The 25,421-nt window shown below is 43.3% G+C and overlaps 1 protein-coding gene across 5 annotated transcripts in view; it reads right to left on the reverse strand.

Moving 5' to 3' along the window:
• The window catches only part of SUCLG2 (succinate-CoA ligase GDP-forming subunit beta), a 161,666-nt gene that overhangs the window by 52,962 nt on the left and 83,283 nt on the right, over positions 1-25,421 (reverse strand). For all 5 annotated transcript variants that reach the window (XM_064157044.1, XM_064157048.1, XM_064157046.1 and 2 more), the window contains exons 8-9: positions 22,852-23,013; positions 21,075-21,217 (exon numbers count right to left, since the gene is read on the reverse strand). In XM_064157044.1, the coding sequence (XP_064013114.1) occupies positions 21,075-21,217; positions 22,852-23,013 (305 nt within the window). The remainder of the gene's footprint in view (positions 1-21,074; positions 21,218-22,851; positions 23,014-25,421) is intronic.

A 25,421-nucleotide genomic window follows, 5' to 3' on the forward strand; every position in this document is an offset into this window, starting at 1 on the left:
GCCTGGCTGGGGCACTTAGTGCCATGGTCTGCTTGATTGGCCAGGGCTGGGTGCTAGGTTGGGCTGGATGAGCTTGGAGGTCTCTTCCAATCCGGTTGATCCCATTCCATTCCATTCCATTCTATCCTATTCCATTCCATTAAGGGAGTTAAGTGAATGTTATTGAAATGGAGGCATCATCTTTGCATAAATTGCTTTTGTTTTATCTTTTCAGTTCAATTACTTCCATAGTTTGTATGACTAAATGAAAACAAAAATGTATTTGAGACTTCCTCTCAGTAATACACACCAAAACCCCAGAACAACTGTACAGGGCCCCATGGAAGTTTTGATTAAAACCAAATCCTTCACGACTCAGAGAGCACATACTCAATCAATGGTTGAAGAGGAAAACCTCCAGGGAACAGCAGGAACTAAACAATTCTGATAAGATTTCTGAGACTTCACAGCAAATAGCAATTTGCTCTTTTATATTTCTTCAATGAGAAGTCAAGCATTTCACCCCCAAACCTTTAAACCAAATGATTTGCTGGGCATCAGGCATTCAACTTTTAGCACCTATTATAAAGTATTGACTCTGCACATTCATTCATTTCTACACAATAATTGATTCTTTTTTTCTTCCAGTTACAGGTCTGTAACAGTGGTCTGAAAGGTTGACTTAATCCAGATTTAGTTAGAAAAAAAGAGATTCTCAGCACTTTCAATTTTTAATCTTGTCTGCACCACATAATCATCTATGCAATGCATTTTCCTAATGAGATGCTCTTGCTCTTTTCCCCTATGTGACCATTAATTCTGAACCTACCACACACAAGAGCCACTTATGGTTTACACAAAGGCTTCTGCTTTAATCATAAAGTTTGTATTGCTCTGCCAAAGGACAGAGCTTTATGTTAACTTTGCTTAACAGCCTCCTCAGCTAGGGCCTGTCTGCAAATGCAGCTCAATCAGGCTGAGCTGGCACCACAGGGATTTCACTCCCGTCGCTGGTCAGCTCAGACGTCATCAACTCAGAAATGCACTTCCATGGCACTGGTGGCAGGACTGCTGCAATTCTTACACCGAGACATTTTAAGAGGTTCTTGGTTGGAGGAAGACCACCTCTGCCTTTACAACTCCAGGTACCTGCTCCTCTGCACAGAGCAGCAAAAGAGTGCTCCTGCTGTCCCGTGCTCTCAGGGAATACACGTCTGATGCCCTGCAGATTGTTCAGCAGCTCAGGCTTAACTGCAAACACTCAGAAATGGTTTCTACAGTACAGTACCACCCAGCACCACACATGACAAAGACTGTGCAAACGTCCAGATAACTCGCTAAGAGCAGCAAGCACATGGATAAGCAGATCCACACATAAAGGAAATTGCACCTACAGAAGAAGGCTTCTGATTATTCTCAGGCTCTAACAAGGGTGGTGGAAGAGAGGCAGACAATCTCTGAGTCGATCCTGGTTCCTCTTGGACTCCAGATTCAGCACAGAGTTTTGCAGAGGTGCAGGCAGTGTCTTGCGGATGTGCAGACGGGCACAACATCGTGCAGGCTGAGCAAGCCTATCTCATGAAGGCACTTAAAGCCTATCCTTGCTAAACTCGAGGCACAGAGGTTTCCAGGTAGACAAACCCAAAGCATCAGGGCTTGTTATTACGCAGCAGAGCTAGCTTATATCCAATTAAAAAAAAACCAAAACCAACTATTTTTGCTTGTAAATTTGTAGAAATATTCAATCCAGGTTTGGTAAAAGGTTACATTATTCATTTCAGATTTCACTAGACCTTCTGTCCACATTTTAGAATGGAATCCATACTGTCATTCCCATCATAAAGAGGGAATGTGTTTCTTAAATACGGGCATTTAAGATTACTTCCCCCTCCAGTGTTTTTGAAGATAGCCACACAGCAACCAAAGGCTGGATTCTCTTGAAAAAGGGCACAGAAAAGTAACATTCTCCAAATTGTTACAGGAGGGAAAATATAGGGCAGGAAAATCTTCCTGCTTTCTATTCACACGACTTAAGACAGAATCTGCTGTTGTGTTTGCGAGTGCAAAATAAACCATTTTGTTTATTTTTAAGATGGAGAGTAAAGTTTAAAAAGTTAGCTAGCCAAAGCAAACCCTGTGGAAATAATTTCCCTCCCAAAAAGTATTAGATAGGACCCTAAAATCAATTCACAAAAGTTAATGAAGCTCGGGGACACACTCAACTCAAGGCACAGCCACTGACAGAGTAGGTGAATGAGAGGTGTTGGCTGTATCTGATGCAAACAGCATGTAATAATGTCTTTTTTTTCTCAAAAACAGCTCCAGGTTGAATCATAGAATCAACCAGGTTGGAAGAGACCTCCAGAAGATCATCTCAAGTTGTGCTGGGGGAAGTATAGGCTGGATGTCAGGAGGAAGTCAGCAGAAAAACAACCTCATCATTCCGACACTCTGTGTGACAAAACATTTCACAGCAGGCAGTGTCTGAAAATTCTTACTGACGTAACACATTGTGACCATGCTCCATCATCAACAGCCATCTTTCAGGGTGGATATGCCACAACAATGAGCAACTCAGACACACCCCCCCCCAGCATGGAATGGAATGGAATGGAATAGAATAGAATCAGCTAGGCTGGAAGAGACCTCCAAGCTCATCCAGCCCAACCTAGCACCCAGCCCTAGACAATCAACCAGAACATGGCACTAAGTGCCTCAACCAGGCTTGGCTTCAACACCTCCTGGGATGGCGACTCCACCACCTCCCTGGGCAGCCCATTCCAATGCCAATCACTCTCTCTGCCAACAATTTCCTCCTAACATCCAGCCTAGACCTGCCCTGGCACAACTTGAGGCTGTGTCCCCTTCTTCTGTTGCTGGTTGCCTGGCAGAGGAGGCCAACCCCACCTGGTTACAACCTCCCTTCAGAGAGTCGTAGACAGCAATGAGGTCTGCCCTGAGCCTCCTCTTCTGCAGGCTGCACACCCCCAGCTCCCTCAGTCTCTCCTCACAGGGCTGTGCTCCAGTAAAGCTACCGAGGAACATCAGCACAACCATCAGGCAGATTTGGCTGCCAAAGTGTTTCAAACTGATATAAATTGTGACTTGCATTTAGACTGGGAACACCGAGGTGAACTGTTCTTAGCCAGGTGGGCCCATGATTCCTCAGGACATCAAGGCAGAGATGCTACCTACCAATGGGCATGGGATAGAGCAATCGACATATCCATATATGCTATAACACAAGTTACACACGACTGTGATATCTGTGCTGCTATTAAACAAGCCTAGCGTCTGAAGCCCTTGTGGTATGGAGAGTGATGGGCAAAGTACAGATATGGTGAAGCCTGGCAGACTGATTACATTACCTCCTTCTTGGACTGGAATGCAGTATGTGCTGACCATGGTGGCTACTGCATATAACACCATTTTGGGCTTGGAAAGACAAATTCTGTGGCAACATGGCGCTCCAGAGAGAATGGAATCAGATAATGGCACCCATTTTAAAAACAATCTCATGAAAACTTGGGCCAAAGAGCACAGCATTGAGTGGCTATACCACGTTCCCTCCTATGCACCTGCCTCAGGCAAAATCAAACGTTACAATGGCTTGCTAAAAACAACTTTAAAGGCAATTGGGGGAGGCACCTTAAAGAATTGGGAGAAACATCTAGCCCAAGCTACCTGGGTAGTGAACAGTAGAGGTTCTACCAACCAAGCAGGTCCAGCACATTCAGATGTGTTACAAAAGGTAGAAGATGACAGGGTTCCTGTCAGTCATAAAAAGAATTTGTTGGGGAAGTCTGTTTGGGTATTCTCCCCTTTGGGGGAGGCAACACCTGTCTGAGGGTGGTTTCTGCTGAAGGACCTGGTCATACATGCTGGGTTATACAGAAGAATGGTGAAATACAATGTGTGCCACAGAAGAACTTGACATTGGGAGAGAGAATGTAGACGTAAGTTGTTATGAGTTCTTTCGCAGATGACTGTGGTGCCCGTAAAACCCCTGAGGACCCACCGTACATGAGCATGAACCCTGTGAGTGCCAAGAGTCCTGCTCCATCCCATTCACTGAGGAAAACATCTGACTGTTTCTTGAAAACCTTTGAGGCAGCCAAGGTCTGACACAGACAAAAACGAGGAGATGAATGACCAGGAATGGGAGAAAAATGCCTGAAGCCTGGACAAGGATCGTCCACAACACTGATGTTATCCCTAGTCAGATGGAATGACTTGATGCAGTTTTGGCTGCTGCTTTTGCTGCTTTGCTGCCGCTTGACTCCTTCCCCATCTTCCTTAAGGTTATTATTTTTTTTTCTCTAGTAGTTTATTTCTCTTTATACTCTTATACTTACAGTATAAGAAATACAATTTCATCTTTCCCTGCCTTTCCAAAAAAATCTGTGCTTTGGTGAGTTTATTCTACCAGGGGAGGGAACCACCCTAACCTGGGACACCAGGCCAGGATGCCATTGACTCTCCTGGCTACCCAGGCACCCTGCTGGCTGGTGCATGAAGATAACAGTGTGATCAACACAAAAGGCAAGATATTCACTGAGACAGTCCTCAAGTTTTCCCCAACTCTTGGCTCCAGAGATTATCTCTGTAGTCCTTGCTCTTTACACCACATCTATGCAATATTACTCATTACTGGAATAGTACATCGGAGCCATCTAGATCAGCTGAACTTGTGTGCAAGCAAAGGAACAATGGTTAAATGGCCAGAGTCTGCCTGCAGTACTCCTCCAATTCCTACTCACCCCCAGACTGCATGCATAAAGGACCTGGGCACTGGAGATGGAATAACTCAGGTTTTCTGCAGACTAATAGCCAAAACATGAGCACCAAGACATAGGATCTCTACTTTTCACATGCTCCTTTAAGAAAGCACCCAATTTTAGAGACTGCCTGGTACCACAAAATATTGCAAGGTACAACAGGGAGAACATCGCTGGAGCAACTGGATGAATTTTCACCTTCCTCTAGCAGGGTAGCTCTTCTGTTACAAGAAGAAACTAAACTCAAGAGCGACTCATTTGTGGTAGATGTGGACTCAATTTGCCAAGTACTTCAGCACACGACAAGCTTTAAACGTGAAAAGGTTCATTTCTTTCAGCTTTATCCATCCACTCAGAATAATAAGTAATAAAACAGTAAAACTTGAAACAGGTTTGAATATCTTGTTGAATTGGAGCATGAATAATGAAGTTTGCAAATAATTCAGTCCCACCTGAAACAAAACAGAGATTCAAGGGAAAAAAACAGCTCTTCCCTCTTCCATTAAGCTTCAAGTAGTTTTTGTCTCTTCCAAAGCTTCTGCATCGTTCTATGCAAATGAATGAACAAACACAGGCCAGGAAATATTTTTTCTTCTTCAAATATAAATTAAATACATTCCCCTGACTGCTCTGAAAACAAAGTTCACACACTCTAGATATATACATTCTCTACCCCAATATAAAAAAAAAAGGTTATCTAGAGTGGAATACAGAAAATATCAGAAGAAACTCCAAGTGGCCCTCCAGTGCCTGAAAGGGGCCTAACAGGAGGGCTGGAGATGGACAAGGTCTTGTAATGACAGGATGAGGAGGAATGGGTTTGAACTGGCAGAGGGGAGATTCAAACTGAATGTTAGGAAGTTCTTCCTAGTGAGGGTGATGAGACACTGGTACAGGTTGCCCAGGGAGGTCATGGAGCACAGAATCACTGAATGTGATCAAAGATGACATTTGGTGATTCTGTGCTCCATGACCTCCCTGGAGGTGTTCAAGGCCACGTTGGATGAGGCCTTGAGTGATGTGTTCTAGTGATAAGTGTCCCTGCCTATGTCAGGAGGTTGGAACTGGATGAGCTTTGAGGTTCCCTCCAACCTAACCCATTCTGTGATTCCATGATTCTATGATCTGGGAATGCTATTTCTATAGCAGTGGGTGGATGTTCTAACAGACCTTTTTCTTACGAAGATGTACATGAATTGAAAAGTGACATATTTGCCAGACTCACATATATTGTCCTTGATCTATGCCAGTCATTTCAGATGGCACATGGGATTAATAATAGTAATAGCTTAAAACTAAATCACCTATCATAATCCATTTTCTATACTAGGACACAAACCAGAGCAAAAGCGTCACAGCAAAGACAAGTGCAGCATCTGTATCTTTCCATTAAATTCTCTCACCTTCCCCCATAATCTGACACTGCACTTTTTCAGCTTAGAGACTCATTATCAACACCTGCTTCGAACTCTTGTCCCTTTGCTTTTTATCTTTTTAACACTAAAATCTTAGCAAGACCAAGGCCTCGATTCTTCTGTCTCTGAAAAAGAATTAATTGTACAATGGGAAAATGCTTGCTAATTTTATCATCTTTCATAGTTATTTTTTCCCCATTATTATTTTCTTTAACTAACCTGTGCTCCATCCATCAAATGTGCTTCTGAAATTCTAAGTTACACCAGCTAATACTCATTAAACCAGTTAAAGCAGTTGCTACTCATTTCGCCACCAGAAGAAGAGCATGTCTTACCGGTACAAAACGCTAAAGCACCCTCCTGAAATACACAGCTCACCATGTAGCCTTCTTTCTATCAGGAGCACACAGGAATTTTGATGGAAAGAATAAACACTTGGCAGCCATAAGACCTCAAACCACTGAAAAATAATCAGTATCAAAATGTGGTTTTCGCTACGGAAGAGCTGAAGTAAAGACATCTACAACTTCTAACATACTATTTCCTACCTGCGTTATCAACTTGTTTGTCATTCTTCCGTAAGCATGGCAGACAGATGATCTATGGATTTCCAATAAATGACTCATCTCACCAAGATGAATTGCCACAGGGAAATTCCGAAAACATCCCCCTCCCCCCTCCCTTTTTTTTTTACTCTTCACTAATTGTGAAATGAGTCACATAAATTTCCAAAACTTAATCAATTTCTGAAGTGCACTAAGGGATTAAACTCTTTTCTGATGTGTTATGCATGGCATTTCCTTTTACTCAGGCCAGAGTAAGACACACAAACATAACTGCACATTAGACTGCACATGCTGGATCAGGCAGAGGTGAAGCTGACAAGGTTTTCAAGATTGAGATTTACTGCCTGTTTCTGCCACTCCTGTTCTGGAGTGAGATGGTGACACTACACTATGACATTACAAGACACAGGTATGATCTCATAAGCATTACCCCCTGCAAGTTCAGCCATACTGGCTCATCAGTGGATAGCTCAGAGAAGTCCAGATTCTCCACTTCCAAGCACTAATGAACAAAGAAGCCAATTAAAAAAACCCAATCTTTTATCACTTTGGTCATTAATCAAGTGTGATTTGATTAATGTAGCCCCAAATAAGCAAGAAACCACAACAAGCTGTGACTGCCCAGCAGCTATCTCAAGAAGGTGAGGCAGGTTGAATGCTGAGGAAATGGAGATGTCTACTCTTCTGTCCCTGCTTTAGAAGGCAGACCACTAGAGAGGCTAATTGCCACACAAACCTTTCAGATCCCACCCAAACCTAACAGCTCAGGGGGTTGTGGCTTTTCCATACATTTTTCAGCATTTACCTTCTAAGGAAATCTTTCTACTTACTCTGCCATAAAGGAGGCAATTACAAAATCTCTGCAAGTTCTCCTCCTGCTTAGTAAGTTTATTTTTATAGCCAGTTTCTAAGATTCATCATAGCTAACTTTAAAATGCCAAAAGGCATTCAACTTGTCAGCGCCTATAAATAATGGCAGATTCATGTTGAAGTGTATTTACATACCAATTACTTAGGACTCAATATTACACATGCTCTTGAAAAATACATTACTCTTGATTATAAATCAAGACAATTCAATTATGCATTTTAAATGCATAATTGTCCTCACATTTTCATAAATATTGGCAATGTGCTATCAGTTTCCAAAAGTGCCTCAGTGAAATGAAAGAAGGCCTTTCCCAGGCTGTAAAAGCTGCAAAGGATGATTAGTCATTGCACATTAACCCCTGCAGAATGGCAAAGACAGCAGAAGAAACCCATGTTCAAGTTCTATTAGTCTGTACTTGCTCACCCGTGCCCTGCTCATAAAAATATGGGGAAACTCCTACCTGACTCCTATCAACTCAAATCCTACACTGGCTACAAAGGAACAACGAGCTGCTCCGGTACCCTCTGCTGAAGAGGAAGTGCTTGTACACACTTGGAAGGCAGAAAGCACAGCGTGGCTCTGCCAGCTTTTCCCAGCTTTACAGGACGTTTCTGTGCTGTAATAAGCCTGCCACCATCTCACCCTATGACAGTAATCTTCAACCAGCTTCACAAGCCAATATTCAGTTGCTAATCACAGCTTTAGGTTATTTGAAAGAGGAAAAGAAACTTTCAGTCCATTCAGTGCCCCAAGATAGGATCAACTCTTCCTGAAACACTCAGGCTGAGTTTGGATTTAGCTAGTTTTCAAAAACTTGTGGTACTGGATAGCCCATAAGTTCCTACAACAAGCTGCTGTAAGACTCAGCTACCTTTTCTGCCAGACAGTTCCCAGAACAGCTAACCTAAATTTCTCTGCAGCACTTAAACCTACTTCTTGCCTCAATGAGGCAGACTTTGACACACAACACTATGCAGATTACTCAGGTTAACTCAAAGTCTCCTTTACCTGCTTGTCCCTGGTTTCCTTTTTAGTCCTTAAACCTTTGGTATATTTTAAGTAAAAGGATAGTCTAAGTATTTACTCACCCCAAAGACTGTCTATGTGTTATCAGGAGACAGTGTTGAGCCGACACAGTAAGATCTAGCTTCCAAACCCTATGTGATTAGACAGGTGTCAAAACTGCAACACAAACCAAACAGATCTATTGATTGTAATTTTCTTTTAAAAAACAATTAACATTTCACTGCAGCAAAACCAATGCTGAGTGCAAAACTGCCACCTGGTAGGGTTTGGTAATAAGCAGTAAAGGCACAGTGGTAACTTTGTCATTTCCATAGTGCTTGATCTTTTTTAATGGACTATATAATTTCTGATCACTGTTGAGAGCAGTCATTTGTGGGAGACATTATGACCCCCAGTTCACACAGCTGGGGAAAACCAGAGCAGCCAGAAGCTGAGCTTTCAAAACTGCCCTCTCAATTCAGGTGCCGTTGTTCCCAGATACTCATCTGGAGCTATAAAGGGTTGTGAAGTGGTGTGACCACTGGACTAGTAATTAAAACTCACGGAACAGTATTCCTTAACACAGATAGTTTTCACTACAGTATTTTTCAGCAACAGCTCTCAGAGCACCAAACCCAGCATATGATGCTTCCTCTTCTTGTTTGAATCAGAAAAAACACACAAAGCATAAAGACTCTTCATGCTTTGTAGAGAAGAGGTAAGCAATGAAGTGTGTAAAGCATGTGTGATATTTGAATGAGAAAGCAGAAGGATTGCTAATGCCTGTGTAAGAACAGGGCTCCTCTGCATTGTTTGAATCACAGAATATTATGGCTTGGAGAGGACCCCGGAAGATCATCCAGTCCAACCCCCTGTCAGAGCAGGTCACCTAGGGAAGATTACACAGGAATGCATCCAGGAGGGTTTTAAATGTCTGCAGAGACGAAGACTCCACAGCCTCTCTGAGCAGCCTGCCCCAGTGTTCCGTCACTCTTTATGTTCATGTGGAACCTCCTGTGCTGCAGCTTGCACCCACTGCCCCTTGTCCATCCCCTGTGCTGCAGCTTGCACCCACTGCCCCTTGTCCATCCCCTGTGCTGCAGCTTGCACCCACTGCCCCTTGTCCATCCCCTGTGCTGCAGCTTGCACCCACTGCCCCTTGTCCATCTCCTGTGCTGCAGCTTGCACCCACTGCCCCTTGTCCATCCCCTGTGCTGCAGCTTGCACCCACTGCCCCTTGTCCATCCCCTGTGCTGCAGCTTGCACCCACTGCCCCTTGTCCATCCCCTGTGCTGCAGCTTGCACCCACTGCCCCTTGTCCATCCCCTGTGCTGCAGCTTGCACCCACTGCCCCTTGTCCATCCCGTGCTGCAGCTTGCACCCACTGCCCCTTGTCCATCCCCTGTGCTGCAGCTTGCACCCACTGCCCCTTGTCCATCCCCTGTGCTGCAGCTTGCACCCACTGCCCCTTGTCCATCCCCTGTGCTGCAGCTTGCACCCACTGCTCCTTGTCCATCCCCTGTGCTGCAGCTTGCACCCACTGCCCCTTGTCCATCCCCTGTGCTGCAGCTTGCACCCACTGCCCCTTGTCCATCCCGTGCTGCAGCTTGCACCCACTGCCCCTTGTCCATCCCCTGTGCTGCAGCTTGCACCCACTGCCCCTTGTCCATCCCGTGCTGCAGCTTGCACCCACTGCCCCTTGTCCATCTCCTGTGCTGCACCTTGCACCCACTGCCCCTTGTCCATCCCCTGTGCTGCAGCTTGCACCCACTGCCCCTTGTCCACCCCCTGTGCTGCAGCTTGCACCCACTGCCCCTTGTCCATCCCCTGTGCTGCAGCTTGCACCCACTGCCCCTTGTCCATCCCCTGTGCTGCAGCTTGCACCCACTGCCCCTTGTCTGTCACTGGGCATCACTGAGAAGCAGCTGGCTCTTTCCTGCCAACACTGCCCTTCACATCTTTATAAACATGAATGAGGTCATCCCTCAGGCTCCTCTTCTCCAAGCCACAGATCCCCAGCTCCCTCAGCCTGTCCTCATAAGGAAGGTGGTTCCATTCCCTTCAGCATCTCTGTGACTTTGCACTGAACTCTTTCAACCAGTGTCTTGAAGTCCTTGAACTGAGGAGCCCAGAACTGGACACACTATTCCAGACACAAGCCTCAAGATCTGAAAATTCAGACAAATCCAGAGCCAGGACTCCACTGCCTGTCCATAACTGAACACTCTTTACATGCCACTTTGTTCTTCAACATCATACACACACTGACATAGGCTGCAGGTGTGACAGAGGTTATACGCTCCTACTGGTGTATGGTTTCACATTGCTGTAACACTGAGAAATCCACTGCTGGCAGTTAGCCAGTTGAATGTAGACAATGCACAAGTAATTATTCATGGCCAGCCCATGCTCTAGCTAGGATAAGGTTCACTATCACAACTGTCAAAACTTCTGCACACTACCTCTTATTGATGACTTCTACAGCTCAATAGTCCAAAGCACTGTCCTTCCACTCCACACAAACCTTCCTGGACGAAGAGTAATAATAACCGGCCCTAGAAAAAAAAATTAGTTGGTTCATTGTTTCTGGATGTTGCCTTTGAAGTTCTGTTCCTCTTAGTTAAGACAGACTTGATAGCCTTGACTGATTGGCATGACTAATAGTGCAACAAGCATTCTGCAGATCTCGCTACAGAGCCATGCTAACTGCCTGCACTCACAGCCTGGCTGCCAGCACTATTGCTGTTTTCATTTTCATTTGATGCGATGGCAATGCCTTGGTGCCCAGTCCTGGATCAAGAATGTCCTATGACAACATTCTCCTCTTCTTCCACTGTCTTCTCTCCCACACTCTTTGAAACAATGCCTTGGTAGGCAGGATGCAGGGAATAATTGGTTGGGAACAGACCTAGCACCTGGCAACTCCTATTAAGTTTATTTGGCAAGCCTCCTTTTTGGCTCAGGCATGCAGCTCAACAATCAAGCACTAGGCACAGACTGACTGAATAGGACAGGTATCTGCTCAACTTCCAGGACAAACCCCTCAGTTACATAGTCAAATCTCATTAGCAAACATATCCAAAAGAGTCTTTTGCCCCTAAAACAGGAGCAGGTCCTTGTTTACAGTTGCAGAGTGACAGCCAACAGTCCAGTAACAGATGGATGCAGCTACCACATCCCAAACTGCCTTAATGTTTGCAGTCCTTCTGCATTGTCAGAACTGAACTAGATCACCTAATTCTGAATCAATTCAGCCAAAGTAAAAAACAAATTATACAAAGAATTATCTTTTTTTCTAAAATCTGAGAAAGGAATACCCTAAATCCTTCCCACTAGTACAATGTTAGCCCTTATGTTGCCACATAATGGGCTGCAATGTTAAAAAAACCTAACCTAAATCCCTCGAGCCAAAAGGATAAACCAGTGGTAAAAACACCTTAGATGAGATAAAGATGGATAAAGTGCACTACTCTGCACCAAGCACTGCTGGAAAATAAGTGAATTGCAAGATTATGATTTAGTGATACCCCCTTTCAGAATTCAGCTCATGCTCTTGGATGTCTGGAAAGTAAAAGGCCCTAGGACCTCTGCTTCACATGCAACTTAGTGGTGAGACACATCAGTGCCATTACTTTGCCCATCACCGAGGTGGACAGAGAGATGCATCTGACATAAACAGGCAAAGCAGAGTGACAGGAATAAGAAATGTCTATTCCATATTAATAAAACAATAATTTGTATCTGGACTGAAGAATAGCTAAAAGAAAAAAAAATATCAGTTCTGTGTGTGTTTGAGATTAATGACTCCATGAATATGAGTAAAAAGATGTCAATATGGGACATTTTTCCAGAGATATTTGTCAATCTGTCAATACTATTTTGCTTAAATGACAAGCAAACACTTGTGAATATCTATTGATTTGATAAATCCTTAGACATATAACCAGTGACAGGCTTCAAAAAAGGCAGTCAGAGGAGATTCAGGGGGGAAAGCAGAAGAAGAACAAATGGTTTTGGCCTTTAACTGCCACTTTCTAACAGAAGTCAACTGCTCAGGACTAGAGCCAGTCAGCAGTATAACAAACCTGCTTGCAGCTTGGCTTTACTACTATTTCTGGGATTTAGCTCCTGGTAGGGGGACAAAGAAAGGGGTGGTGTGTAGCCAAAAGACTGAGACTATGTAGCCCTGCATCTGGGATCCATCTTAAGTACACATCTCACTCATGCCAGCATTAATGCGCAACTCTCCTATACCAGCAACCTTTAAATATTATCACTATTCTATCAAGACAGCATAGGAGAAAAAGGCAGAGGACAGGACTTCCTTCAGGATGCAGGTAAGGTGCTGCTTGCCTTTGCTTAATTCTAAGCACTAAATGCAACTCACCAAGAGCTTAGTCATTATAGGCTCTCATACTCCCAGGCTACTCAAAAACATGGTGCAGCCAGCCCAACATCTGAAACCTGACATTGACTCTCCCTGCAACCTGTATGGAAAAGACTAGAGAGAAACTGCAGGAACTGAGGAGTCTCAGACATGTGAGACTACTCCAGGCCAAAGCAAAGGGCGAAGATGGTAACCAAGCTTCAGTGCCCTGTACTGCAGATTTATTCAGACAAGACTTTTTTTCAGCTTTACCCTTTCTAAAACTTTGTTGAATCCTACAGGCAGTCAGCATATGGCAAATATAACAGTTCAGGTCCTCAGCAGGAATGAAGAGAAGCAGCTGTTCAGCTTGGAAAAGATGTAAGAGTACTCAAGGATGAGGACCTCAGTAGGGATGACAGAAACAGCACTTCATACATGCAGGGGCGAGCTAGACATCACTCAGAACCTCTGAAATACCAAAGGAAACAACCTCTTCTACTTGACTGTGTGACAAAGAGGAACAACAACGCTCCTGCAGTGCCTCTCAGCAGCTTGAAAGTCCAGAATCTTCCCCTTTCCTGGTACTACCTGCAAAAGGGGAAGGCAGTTCATTTTCTACAAAGCAACAAATCACAGAAACAAGACAGGCATGAAGGAGGAAGGGGAATAAAAGAGTCTGAAATTTAGATAGTGGAAAGATAGGAACTCAGAACCATTGCAGTGACCTGTCTGACCTAGGAAGTATTGGATACGGCAGATGGCAAACAAGACCAGCAGAGTATGAAAGGATCACCGACTCCAGAGACAGCATTTCTGGTCCAAAGCCAGTGGGTAACCTTTCTCAACAAAAAAACTTCTTTCAACATTTATTTTGTTTTAAAGAATTACAGACACTGACAACAGCCAGATTAAGCCAGCAGCAAACCAGCCAAGATCTTCATTTTTCTCTAAAAACAATATCCACAAGTTCACTAAATCAGATCATGCAACACCTGGGTTGTTTTTTCCTTTCTTCTTCTTACTACAAAATAGATACTTTAAAGACAACTACAGAGGGAGAAAAGAGATCTGCTTCTTTCTGGAAGACTTCTTCTCTTGCAACATCCTTAACACTGTCAGCGCCACGTTTCAGCACAACTGAGGGATTGTGCTTCTCCATATGTGCTAGTTTGAAGCTAGCTAGAATGTTTTGGTGAGAAGAATTGGATTACAGGCTGTGGAAGGGAAACAGTGGTGATGTCTACTGCACTCATAGGCTTGCTGAGATGTAGAAGAACAAGAATGTAAATATAGATAAGACAGTCACTCTCTGGACTTTGGGCTGCATCTCCCTCTAACCTAACCTGCTGTCTCTGTGATTAATCCACCTGCTTCCTAACCCCCCTGGCTGACCCTCCATTCTTCCTTGGGCATAAGGCAATGTCTGGGGTAAGGGAGAGGGATGGGAGAAAGGCGGAAGGGCAGTTGAGAGCCCCTCCTGGGGACTCAGCTTTCTGGGAGGGCTGCTGTGTTTCTGTATGTCTCAGTTCTAGTTTAAATTTCCAGAGACTGAAATAAATTTGATAGAACCAGTAACAATTTTTACAGAGTGCCCTTTCCTCTTCCCCCTCCTTCCCTAAAAAGAAAGGGATTAGAGAGAGAAGTAAGCACACCCAAATAAATGAATCTCACTCGATTTGGAAGTTAAAAAGAAAAGTTTAACAATAACTTAAAAAGGTATCCAAGTGGGGAAGTTACAAAAGGTATAGGGAAGGGAAAGCAAACACAAAAGGCATAAATACAACTCGATTGTGGTGGTGATGGCTTTGTCTGCCTTGTGGGTGATGGCCACATGGTGAAACAAAGAGAAACCAGGAACAGATGGCAATACTGGTATGCAGGGAGCAGAGAGCGCAGAGAGAGAGGCAGGCAGTCCCCCTGCTTTTATGGATCACTACACAGGAAGGGGGAGTGGGCTAACCATCACCTGGCAGTGTTCAGACCCATCCCTGGGGAGGGGTCAAGACCACCTAGGGTCAGGTTCAGAGTTACTTCCCCTGGAGTGTTAACCCTACACACTGTATTACCTTTTACCTTGTGTATTTCTGTATATAACTGTACATATACTGTAAATACCTGCTTGTATATTGTGCTGAGCTGTAAATATAAGCTTCATTCAATTTCCAGAGCTGCTGAGTCTACTCTGGGTGATATTCCAAAGTGTGGGAGGGTGGGGAACATCCAAACCATGACATCATATTACAGCCTTCAGACTCATTTGTTTGCTTAGCTTTACTCAGAGGCTCAATGTCATCTGGAGACATTTACAACAATTAATTGCCCCTTCCAGCTCCCAAAAGGCAATTTCTATCTTCTCAAACAAGGTGGGAATCAGTTTAAGGCAAAATGACTGACCAGACACGAACTGTGCTTAGCCACAATGACTCCTGGGTTTGGAAGCCCACTGTTAGTTAAGAAAAGAGCTATTTTACTGTATATTAGCAAGGTAATAGACATGGTGCACCAGGAGAGGCAATAGCATTTACTAGCTCTTCTGATGGAATGAAATATAACACAAATTAATGTATTTTGTATCATATGTATATTGTATATATAGATGTGTATATATATATATGTTCATATATATGTATTGTATATATAGTGTATTTTATATAATAATGAGTAAGCAAACTTATATTAACATTCAGCTGCAGAGCAGTAAGAACTATGCAGTGCAATACCACCATATATTCCCTGTCTCCAGTTAATCTCAGACATAATCTTCATCAGCTACCGTTAAAAGATTTTAATCATAGAATCACAGAATCAACCAGGTTGGAAGAGACCTCCAAGCTCATCCTGTCCAACCTAGCACCCAGCCCTAGACAATCAACCAGACCATGGCACTAAGTGCCTCAGCCAGGCTTTTGTTAAACACCTCCAGGAATGGCGACTCCACCACCTTCCTGAGCAGCCCATTCCAATGCCAATCACTCTCTCTGCCAACAACTTCCTCCTAACATCCAGCCTAGACCTGCCTGGCACAGCTTGAGGCTGTGTCCCCTTGTTCTGTTGCTGGTTGCCTGGGAGAAGAGCCCAACCCCACCTGGCTACAGCCTCCCTTCAGGTAGTTATAGAGAGCAATGAGCTCTGCCCTGAGCCTCCTCTTCTGCAGGCTGCACACCCCCAGCTCCCTCAGCCTCTCCTCACAGGGCTGTGCTCCAGGCCCCTCACCAGCTTTGTCCCCCTTCTCTGGACACATTCCAGCACCTCAACATCTCTGTTGAATTGAGGAGCCCAGAACTGGACACAGCACTCAAAGTGTGGCCTGACCAGTGCTGAGCACAGAGGATGAATAATCTCCCTTGTCCTACTGGCCACACTGTTCCTGACCCAGGCCAGGATGCCACTGGCTCTCTTTTATGGTGAAGTTTGTTGATGATATAAAACTGGGGGGGGGGGGGGGGGGAGGGGGAGGCACTGACACACCTCAGGCTGTGCTGCCATACAACCAGATCTGGACAGGCTGAGAGCTGGACAAAGGCAAACCTCATGAAGTTCAGTAAGGATAAGTGCAGGGCCCTGTATCTGGGGAGGAAAAAACAATACAGGCACCAGTACAGGATGGGGCTGCCCTCCTGGAAAGCAGCTCTGTGGAGAAAGACCATGGAGTGCTGGTGGGCAGCAAGTGCTGCATGGGCCAGCAATGTGCCTTTGTGGCCAAGAGAGCCAAGGGCATCCTGGTGTGCATCAGGAAAAGTGTGGCCAGCAGGTCTAGGGAGGCTCTTCTCCACTTCTACTCTGCCCTGGTGAGACCACACCTGCAATATTGTGTCCAGTTCTAGGCTCCCAGTTCAAGAGAGACAGGGACCTGCTGGAGAGGGCCCAGTGGAGAGCCCCAGGGATGACTAAGGGACTTGAGCATCTCCCCTATGGAGAGAGCATAACAGCTGTTTAGTGTGGAGAAGAGAAGGCTGAGAAGAAATCTCATCAATGTGTACAAATATCTGAGGGGTGGGTGTCAAGTGACTGGTGCCAAACTCTTTTGGGTGATCAGCAGCAATAAGCCAAGGAGCAACAGCAGCAAACTAGAACACAGAAGGTTTCACTTCAACATGAGGAGAAACTTCTTTACAGTGAGAGTGGCAGAGCCCTGGAGCAGGCTGCCCAGAGAAGCTGTGGAGTCTTTTTCTCTGGAGACTTTGAAACCCACCTGGAGGCATTCCTGTGCAAACCACCCTGGGTGATCCTGCTTGGCAGGGCAGCTGGACTTCATGATCTCTGGGGGTCCCTCCCAACCTCTAAGGTTCTGTGATTCTCACCTGATGTCATGTGGAACTGAAACAATATTGCTGATGGTACCAGTGGCCTAAAGTAAAGCCAAAAATCAGTCAAACCCAAAGGACTGGAACCAGCCCAGAAGTAATTCACTTAAGCCTGACAAGCCTTTCAGGGGTAAGAGCTGTGGTATGACTGATCATGTGCTGGGCTAAGAGCAAAATAACTTCAAAACTGGCAACAGTATTAAATCTCTATAAAAACACAATCTCTGCCAACCATGCCATCATATACCTGCATCCAGGTTTGCTGTGGACCATACTTCCTGGAGCAAGAAGCTTTAAGAAGCACCCTCTTTCCCCTGCACCCTACCAAAAACCAGATTCTAGTGGGACTCTAAGCAGTAGCCTCTCCTTTTTTTTTTCCCTAGAGTGCAATAAAGAGAACAGACCAAAGAAAAATGCAGCAGAGCTGTTCTGTGACTCATCCTATGGATGGAGAAAAGACTCTAAAAGGCATTCAAAAGGAAGAGAGGAGGCAACAAATCAGTGAGGGACAAGCTGTGCTGAGTTTAGGCTAAAGCATTCTGCATCTTCAGCCAAAGCCAGGAATGGCAGAGCTACAGCTGTGCACAGACACAGGATAAATGACCATTTCAGGGCCTTTCTTTGCTGCCTTTTCCTTGGCCCCACTGTCTAAATTAGCAGAGTTTCACTAGTCCTGGTGAAAGCAGCAAGTGTTAAGCAGCAACATATACGCAGGACATGGAAGAAGGATGTATTTAGAAGTCAAATGGTGGGCATCCAGATGTCATATAGCTGGGAGCTAATGAAATGTCTTTTTGCTTTAAAATTGTTTAAACTCAGTAAGATTCATCATCAAAATTAATACCTGCTGTTCGTGCTAGAAGAGACAGAAGAACCTATTGAGCATAGTGATAATTATCAGCTAAGTTGTGTATCTAAGACTCTCCTGCACCTGCTTCCCCACCACTAACAGACGTTTCAGAACCAAATTACATCTCGCCAAACCTTGATCTCCATACAAAGCACGCACTGCAGCACAACTCAAACACACAAACAGGCCGTCCTGCAGTGCCTGGTGAATAGTTAAAGCTCACACAAATGAAGAAAAGTACAACAGTTTTGAGTAGCACCAGAAAATGAAGGACATGATCAGGTTTTCTAGCACAAACGTCAAGGTCTGTTCTGCCTCCCTTCTGCCCTAGGCAAGATATATTACTTCTCTATTTTTCCAGATCTGTCTTCTTTTAGGCATGTTAATGACTTGAAGCTTATAAGATCACTAAGCAGGAGACAACCTCTTCCTGTAGGTCCTGAGAGGAACATAAACCTCGACCTCTGCAAACAACAGGCCAGTGCAACCCAGGCCGAGGAGAGTGCAAAAGGGTTCAGGAAAAATGCTTTAAACACCACAGATGACTCCAGCACAAATGAGCCACCGAGGTACTACAGACCTCAGAATCACACAAGGAGAGTGACAACACACAGTAAGTCAATCTGTGCTTATTCTGTGCTGCACATTCTCCCCCTGACTTTGCCTTGACATCTTGCTGCAAACAATATCCACCTCTAATTGAAGAGTCACAACATTTTCTCACTGTTGTGGTAGGCCAAAATAGGCTTTTACACATCCTGGCTTGCCCAAACATGTTTTTCTGTTCTCCCTCCTTTGGCTACGGGGAGAAGCAACCATGGGAAAGAGGACAAAGAACCTGGATTCACTGAGTCTAAGGACCCTGGCTTGCCTAGACTTGTTTTGCTCCTGTTCACATCCTGTGGTAAACAAGGTACATACACCTGGTACATACTTGTGCCTGCCTCCTGCAAGGCCTGTGTTTTTCCCAAATCTGGGTAAAGCAAGTCTACGGCTTCACCTAATACAGTTAAGCTCAGATAACTGCCATTCTGATTGGCTAATTTATGTCCAAAGGCCCATTAGTCTCAGGCTGGATTGATAAAAAGTGATGAGCAGGTAACACAACTTGCTCTGCCCTTGTATTTGTGCTTGCCTGCTGTTGCCTGCTGCTATGGCTCTCTATGTCCAGTAGTAATTCTGCCATTGCCTTCTGCAGCATCATGCTGTGCTAAACTATAAGCTAGCTCTGCCACAAAGTAACACACTCTGGGTTTTCCTGGAAACTGCCTGCCTGGAGTTTACCAGGAACAGGCTCTGAATGCCTCCATGTGATCAGCCTGCATAGCCAGCATGAGATTGTGCTGAGACTGCACATCACAAGACATCCTGCCTGCACCTGAAAGTCTCCTGCCAAGCCAAGAAGTTGTGGAGGTACACAGATCATCCAGAGAAATTAGGACCAGGTCAGAGATAGCCTGCCTCCTTACCCCAGCATCCTCTGAAGCCTGGGAAGAATCAGAAGCCTCAGCAGCTGACAAGACACCAACAGAATTCCCTGAAAGCATTCTGGCACTATCTGAAGCTGTAGCTAGCCCCACAAGTCAGGAGATAATTGTGTGAGTAAATACTTAAAGCCTCCCATAATTCACCATTGCCTTCTGCCATAAGCAGAAAGAAGCTCCTGGAGTCCATCTAGTGGACAAGCAGTAAAATTAACTGCAAGCAGTGTACTGACCACAGGAACCTTCTCTTCCAGTTCAATTAATATTTTTATTTTTTGCTAATTATTTCTAGATCTTATGCTATTATTTTTATAATGTTTCCATGACCATTGCAGAAGAACCTAATTATTATTAAAATTAATGGCGGGGGGGGAGCAGTACTCCTAAAACCCAACATTAATAAACAATATTAATTTCAAAAATCTCATCTCACATTTATTAATTACCTTTCCACTACAGCCACAATTACAGTGATACAATTTTCACAGGAAGGTGGTACTCAGAGGAGCTGCTATCACAGTGACAATGAGCATGAGGAACATGAATGGAAGCACAGAAAAAGAGACAAAGGAGGCAGAGTCACAAAAAAGAAGCAAATATTGAAGTTGGGGCTTCAGCAGAGATGTTCAAGTGCAGAAGATGGAAAGGATGATCAAAGCCCTTTGACAGATTTTCATTAGTAAAATCTACAGCAACTTACATTCTGGCTACACACAAAAGCAGAACTCTGTGTTGGCAGGGGTGGTCAGCTGGCACTGCTCCAGTGCCTACGCTTGATCAATAGTCTCTCAGTAGATATATTCTACTTCTGTATGCAAAGGGGACCAATGACCTCAGCATGCTAACATGCATCTCTAGAAATAACTTCTACTCAATACACACAGACTTAATGTCTTCTCCTGCTATTGAAAAAGAAAAGAGCAACTGCACCTCCATCTGCAAAAGGAAATGTTGGAACGTACCAGGCTACGATTCCAGCCTGTGAATGTTAATTAAACACAGACTACCCTGCAGGGAGGAATCAGATATTTTAGAAACCTTGAGCTTAGAAGAGCACAAATCAGCTATTAGAATGAGTTGTTTGCTTAATTCTCATTTTCTTCTTGTTCTACTGTGGTACTACAGTGTTAGGAATGGTACTTTAAGCATTTAAATATCTTCACAAATTCCACTTTAGGAGCCAGATGTTTAAAGGTTCATTACCGCATCTGCATTTCCAGGTTGAATTGCTTTGAGAAAAGTCCACTCCAGACTGACCACAAACCTAAGGGTGGCTGAGGAACTGAAATCTCAGTTCAGTGTGTTCACAGTGAAATTTCTTTCCAGTGTGTCCCAGCAGCTCATCCTCAGTGTTCAGCCATTATCTCTACTTTTGCAGCACACTACTAATAGTCCTACAAGGCAGCTGTAATGCTGCACAGGGCCATTTCTGGTCCACACACAGTGTTTGTACCTTTGGATCAGCAGTCAGCAGCTTGAATGCTTGATATACTTGTGCTTCTTTCACACCTCCACCAAGATCCAAGAAGTTGGCTGGCTTTCCACCATTCAAGGAGATTATATCACACGTTGCCATTGCAAGTCCAGCTCCATTAACTGTAATTGTAAACATCAAGTTCTTATATTTCACATTAATGGATATAGGACTTTTGAAAGGCTTAAAACATATCAATAAAGGCACAAAACACAGCTCAAAACGCTACATAAATACCCATTTCCAAATAGGCCAGTACCTACGGCTGCATGCACACCAATATTTATGTTTCTTTATGACTGTATCAATTTTGGACTCAGATGTGCACCTTCCATTAAGCAGGTCTGAACATTGGAACAGTAACTGTGGAAATGTGAAAAGTTTTGATTTAAAGAAAAAAAGAGACACATAAGCTTCTGGGAATAGTCATCTCATCAACAATACGTGAAGGACAAATTGAATCTTGAAGCTTTCCTCCCATCATTCTGATAGCAGTCAACAATGCTTTGTACTACTATAAAGCAGGCAATGAAATCCTGGGGACAGGTACCCAGAAACTGCTTTTTATTTTGCATTTGCACCAGTTTAGAAGCATTCCCATGGGCATGAGCATCCCTTCAGAAAAGAAAAGTAAACGACAATCATTTATCTCTGGAAAGTTACCACTGCCGGACAAAGGATTCTGTGTTCCCTGTAGTTCAACAGGGGACTAAAAAAAAAACCAACACTGTAGAACTGCCAATTAATGTTTGGGGTTTGAGTGAGGTTTTGGGGGAGCTGATTTGTTGTAGGTTTTGGGGGGGTTTTGCAGGATTTTGTTTGTTTACTTTTGCCTTTGCTTGGATTTTTATTGTTTTGGGTTTTCGTGGTAGGGGTGGGGGCTTTTTGTGGCCTTTTGCTTGTTTGTTTTATTCTTGAGGGTTTTGTGGCTTTTTTTCGGTTGTAGTGAGTTTTATTTCGTTTGGTTTGATGTTTTTTGTTTGTTTGTTTGTTTTAATTGAGATTCAAGTCTCACTGCCAGTGAGTGAAGTGCAGCACATAACCAGGGTCTTCCAGGTCTGTGGTTAGAATACACAGCTAAGCAACATAAACACTGTCCACTTTCTCCCCGAGCTGAGACAAGATGTGTAATTCAATTAGATTCCCAACAAAATGCTGTACTGGCAAAAAGAATTTGCACAAAGTGACATTTATTTGGAGCACTGCTGGCTTTTTTACTTATCTCTTCTAAACACAAGAGCAATTTCTATTCCATAGAAGCTTCAGGAGAAGAAAAGCCTCGTGTTTTCCTTTTAACAACCAGAGTGGTTTTAGCAGCTTTGCCCCCCAGGAAAATGAAGTTCACTATTCGACTGTAAATGGCAATGTCACGTTTTTACAGACATATTTTTGTCTTTTCAGTAACAGAGGTTTATCTTTGGAAATTAGTGATCAAATTTTGATAGCTTTCTTGGTGTAATTATTGGAGAGATCAATTCATCAGCTTAAAAATTCAGAACATGGAAAGCCCACAGGCTTGTCCCTCCACCTGCCTTCTCTCTGACACTCTATGTGCCCTTCTTGTTTGCTGTAGTTTTCAGTTTTGGTGCCATTTTAGTTTCATCCCTGAAAGAACTTGTGGAAGGACAGACAACCTCAACAAAACAGACTGAAATATTGTCATAGGTGGATTGAATGTCAGAATGTAAACAGAGTCTATATACTAAACAAGTGTTGAATTTGTCTTCAAGTGTCTTTTGGATTTATTTGTTCTTACCAAAGCAAGCAATATTTCCATCCAGTCCTATATACTTTAAGTCATATTTGGCAGCTTCGTTCTCTATAGGCTCATTTTCAGACTTGTCATCCATGGCAAATATTTCTTTTTGCCTAAATTCTGCATTGTCATCAAAGTTTATCTTGGCATCAAAACAAACAACTAAAGGGAACAAAAAATAAAACAACATACAGGCAGTTAGAGATTACAGTTGGTCAGAAGTCCTGAAATATTACGACAGCTCCATCAGGGAGAAGGAAAAGGTTGCATAGGGACTGATGCTGCTTCCCATATATGATCAGCTGAAGTTCTGGCACTGAGTCCCAGCAGAGAGGAGCAAGTTTTCCTGAAAGCTTATACTGAGAAAAACTACAGCAAGCATCTCTGCACAAGATGAACTTCTGTGTTCGCTTCAAATGAAGTTTTCTTGAGTTATGAAGGTACTTTCCATGATTTGGACAGGTGATCTGCAGTAATTTCATCAGAGTCTGCTTTCAAGATGTTGAAAATATGACTGATAACAGTAACAGTTTAGGGCTCCAAGGTAAGGCCTGGTAGTGCTCACTCACTGAAAGCTGAGCGATACAAAATGCTTTCCTTAGCCAGCATTTTAACTGATGTTATTAGCTCTACAAACGTTCTTTCTCTAAAGGTTTGAATTAAACCAACTTCAAGCCAATGCATGCTGAAAATGATCAAAACATGACTCCTAAATAAAGACAATTTTTAAAGTAAGCACAAAACTTCTCATCAATGTCAACATCCACTGTGGCTGTAAAATAAATTAAGAGGTAGCTAAACCTGACTATATTAAAGCACTGCTAGGAAAGACTAGCTAGGAGACATAAAACTCACAGAAAAGCATCAGTCACAGAACTGCATATAGAATGAACTGGTTATTTGCATATTTACTGACTCATTATTGCCATGGGTTTGCACAGGCAAACACCTCATTAGATGAAAACCTTCCACGTAAATGTAAGACTCTATACTTCTCATTTCCCTATTTAAGTAATTTGACTTGCACTATATCCAGATTATAATTACTGACTGAAGTATAATTAATTTCTCAATGCAAACCAGACAAATGTAAGTGCCTTTAAATGCTGCATCCAGAACAATCTAATAGTTTTTCTCTGTGCTGTACTTTGATTCATTGCCATTGACACAAGTGCATGGTATATGTGCATGTACTCACGAGCACACTACACATCTCTGCAACTACAAGTCAGCTACAAGTAAAGAATTTTTAGTCTTTGATCTAGATACTCAGTTAAAACAACCAATCATAACAATCTAAATGGTGACTTTTTACTATACAATTGCTTAACAAGATATCTAAGCTAACAGTAAACAAAACATCTATACAAAAAAGGAAAGCCTCAGTTGCATGCTTTGACTAGCACTGGGTTTTCTTTCTTTGGTTTTCTGATGCTGCTGGAGTTCTGTAGGGCTTTTTTCATACATTTAACTTGTAACAACGTCAATACCAGATTGAAATTAAAAGAGGATCACATTTAATTTCCATGACTGCAGTTTCAGAAAACTATTCATGAGCATTTGAGTATAATAAATCTGTCTTGGAAGAACCTAGATCTTACCTGGTCAACCATCAGGTGGGAATCACTCATAATATTTTTCTACTGTACTGCTTCAATTAGTTTTTGACAATGAACTAAGACCTGTACCATTTTTCCTCTTCAAGCTTTCAGTTCCTTACATTTCTAAACCAAGCCAAAGCTAGAGTAAAATGGCAGACTCCAAACTCTGTTTACCTTAGACACAAACATCCTCAATTGCACATTAATAGAATCTCATTTCTACAGAACATTCATCTTTAACAAAGGCCATGCTGTATAGATGCAGCATGAAAAACACCTATTAATATTTATCAAACTATTTTCACCATGAAAAGCACTTTGTTACATGCATGACAGATTATATTTTCCCCCCAAACAAATATCAAAGAAAGCTCCAAGACTTATATTCATGGAGTGCTTCTGTTGCTTTTGCTAGCAGTGTAGGATTTTCTCATCTGCCAATTCAACAGCTTATGCCGAAAGCAAACAAAAGGAAAACCCCAAAGAATTTGGCAGCTATGGGCTTCTGACCCAATAGTGTTAGCACAGAATTTGCTACAAAATTAAACAAAGGGAAATACATACAGCAATGTGTCTCATAATGAGAGTCACACAAGTGAAAATCACAAAACACAGCAAGCAATAAATCCATCTTAACCCTTTCTTCGACAGAAAGAATGGTCTCCATACAGAGACTTGGATTTCATCACTAGAAATAACTGCATTAAGCTCCTCTAGTGTTGTCCCATTTGTTTTATCTTTATTCTTCTGTAAGACATTTCAGATGGAGAAACTACCAGCAAAAGAAAAATAAGCACAGGAAGACTTCTATGTGTAAGATGGCTTTCACAGCTTGAAGCCCACTGGCTTTGCTCTTCAGTTTCCTGGATGAGGAAAAACATCCAAGAATCCTCCTACTATCCCTCAAATTAAATCCTCCTCGCTAAATCTGCAGTCATTCCAGAAAAGTTACACTGGTTACTTAGCCAA

The sequence above is a fragment of the Pogoniulus pusillus genome, chromosome 16 (genome assembly GCF_015220805.1).
Source record: "Pogoniulus pusillus isolate bPogPus1 chromosome 16, bPogPus1.pri, whole genome shotgun sequence".
In the NCBI taxonomy this organism is placed as follows: Eukaryota; Metazoa; Chordata; class Aves; order Piciformes; family Lybiidae; genus Pogoniulus; species Pogoniulus pusillus.